The 2,759-nt window shown below is 66.1% G+C and overlaps 1 protein-coding gene across 1 annotated transcript; it reads right to left on the bottom strand.

The window, feature by feature from the left end:
* Window positions 1–242: 242 nt before the first annotated feature.
* On the bottom strand, window positions 243–1,625 carry MNEG_6109 (hypothetical protein; the record flags this gene model as incomplete). Its single annotated transcript, XM_014045421.1, has 3 exons — window positions 243–566; window positions 977–1,171; window positions 1,548–1,625. The coding sequence occupies 3 exons, from the start codon at window positions 1,623–1,625 to the stop codon at window positions 243–245; spliced, it is 597 nt and encodes a 198-aa protein (XP_013900875.1).
* Window positions 1,626–2,759: the final 1,134 nt, after the last annotated feature.

The raw sequence follows: 2,759 nt of genomic DNA, 5'->3' as shown, positions 1-2,759 counted from the left end.
ACAGCCCCGGCGCGCCCGACAAATAATCAAGGTACCCCGGCGCCGGCGGCGCCGAGGGGGCGCCCGCGCTGTTGCCGGCCGCCGCCCCGCCGCCGGCCGCGCCCGCGACCGCGGCGCCCGTGGGGTCCCAAAAGCCGGCCCCCGCTGCCGCTGCCGCCGCCGCCGCGGGCCTGGGAACGGCGGGGTAGCCGTAAGCATTGAGCTGCGCCGCGGCCTGCTGTGCTGTCGGGGACGCGCCTGTCTCAGCGCGCCGGGGGCCGCGCCCGCGGGGGCGAGAAGAGGGTGGGCGGGGGGAAGTCATGAGCGAGCGGCCGCGCCGCGGGCCGAGCGGCATCCACCTCATCAAACGGTATCCACCTCGAATGCTTTGCTCTGGCCTGCCCGCCTGGAGGGCTGCGCCGGTGTGCACTCCCGCCCGCAAGCACGACCTGCAGGCGCGCGCGCATCGCCGGCACCTCACCCGGGGACGGCGCCGGCAGGAAGCTGGTGCCGGCGGCCTCCCGCAGCAGCGCCGCGACTCGCGGCTGGTCGGCGGCCGCAGCGATGTCTAGGGGCGTCCGGCCGTCCTAGGGATTGCAAGGAAAGCAGGCGATGCAGGCAGCGTTGTGCATATGTGTATATGTGTGTGTGCGTGTGTGTGCACGCGTGTGCGTGTGCGCTCTCTGAAGGCTACGTGTGTCACACACACAGACACAGACACCCACACACACACACCTCAACAAACAAAAAGAGACGCAGGGATCACACGCCCTCATGCCTACACGGCCCACCACACTGTTCGCCCCAATCCTATTTCAAACTCCTGCACAACACTAAGCCCGGCCCACGGCTCTCCACCCTACCAAAATGCGCACCCTGACAAGCACATGCTCGCGCTTTTTCCACAACGACACACACGCCCACCCACCCAACCGCACACACATGTCTAAACACACACGTCCACACACACACACATCTGAACACACACACACCGCACCTTATCCCTGATCCCCGGGTCCGCCCTGCGCCGCAGCAAGTCTGTGACAACCTGCAAGTGCCCGGCGCCCGCAGCCAGGTGCAGCGCCGTGTGGCCCTCCTTGTCTGCAATGTTGGGGTCTGCGCCACGCGCCAGCAGCTCGCGCGTCATCGCGTCATAGCCCTTGGCGGCCGTTATGTGCAGCGCGGTCCAGCCCTGGAGCAAGGGGAGGGGGGAAAGGGCGGCGGCGTGGCAGGCTGGGCTGTGGACGCAGGCGCGGGGGTCGCCGGCGCGGGGGCCGCAGGTGTCTGCGGGGAGGCTTCGAAGCAGTGGTGTGTCCCAGCAAGATGAGGGCCGGGGCTGCGGCCCAGCCCAGCGGGGCATGCCAGTTGCCGAAACGACAGGGCCGGGGAGGCCAGAGCTGCAATCGTGCTGCGTTCACTGCCTTGCGGCCCTCTCTGTCACCCGCAAAAACAGTCCGCGCGACGCGAGCCAGCATCGCAACCCAACAGCCACCGCCCCTGCGCAACCGCGGCCGCAACTGCCTGCGCCAATCTCTGGCGGGCCCCAGCCGCCTCGCTGCTCGCCGCACCTTCGTGGGCTCTGCATCATTGATGCGCTCCGACTGCTGCTGCACCGCCAAGTACAGCTTTGACAGGTCCCCGTCCATCGCCGCCTGGTGGAGCGCGCTCACAGTGTTCCCCATTGCGCCCCGTCGCCCCCCCTCCGCCCCCGCTGCCGGGGCGTGCGGCGCTCGGTGCGGCGTGGAAGTCGGCCCAGAGGCAACCAATTCCGCCAAACTGCAGCTCACAGGTTCATGCGGCAGGGGACGGGCGCGACCGCAGAGGTGGCAGGTGTGTACACTGGCGTGATGCGGGAGACAGTGCGAGTGGAGTGCCCGGTCGTCGGGCAGTTGGCGCTGCGGCATGGCTGGATCGTGTCAAGCACACCTGCAGAGGCTTATAAGAGACTGTGCGGCTGTTCAGTGTCCCCGCGAGCGTCGCGAGAACTGCGTTCGACAAGGAGAACGACTACGGTAGTCGATCTTCACGCAAGAATTGTCAACAACATGCCGTACTGAAAGCTAGATAGACGCTGATGTAGCCTGTCGGGCCGCACAAGCCTGCCTGAATGAGTGAATGCGCGCGTCTCACCGTCATCCGCAGTGAGGCGGGGTTTCCACTGCCCGCCGCCAGCAGCACTGCCAACATTGCCGCAGCGCGCATGCATGTCATGTTGAGGCAGGCACTGCTGTACTGTGCACACCCACAGCTGGGCCGCAGTTGGTCGCGAAGCAACCGGCATCGCTGATTGCTCTCCCTGCTCGTGGCTGCAACCACAGCGCAGCCAAGCCTCTGCTGCATATATTCTTGCTGCAAAACAACCACGCGCACTCAATTCTACCTCGGGCCCATCAAGGTGGTGCTGGTGGTGGGGGTGATGGTGGCGGTTGTGCGGTGTCGCATGTGCAAGCTGGGCAAACGTCACCGTGCTTGCAATGGGACTGGGACAGGGAGTCGGGGGGGCTCCAATCCACACGGTACAAACCAAGCCGCTCCTGGCTGGCAGTGGGGACTGCCACCTGATAACCTGCCAATTGCAATTCTCAGCAGCGAGATCCTGAGCTGCCGCCCCAGGAAAAAATCGTGCGCAACACCGTTTTGACCGCTGTCCGTATGCTGCGCGGTGGTTATGATCAGCGCGGCCGTGGAGGCGAGCAGTGGAACAACACTCCAGTCCACAAACCACTTGCGATGTGCGCCGGCCTACAGCATGCTCGGCGCAAGCGCAGCAATGGCGCTGT

The sequence above is a fragment of the Monoraphidium neglectum genome (assembly GCF_000611645.1).
Source record: "Monoraphidium neglectum strain SAG 48.87 unplaced genomic scaffold scaffold00963, whole genome shotgun sequence".
NCBI classification, from domain to species: Eukaryota; Viridiplantae; Chlorophyta; class Chlorophyceae; order Sphaeropleales; family Selenastraceae; genus Monoraphidium; species Monoraphidium neglectum.
Note: the sequence above shows the minus strand (reverse complement) of the source record. Positions and strands in the feature narration are given on the sequence as shown.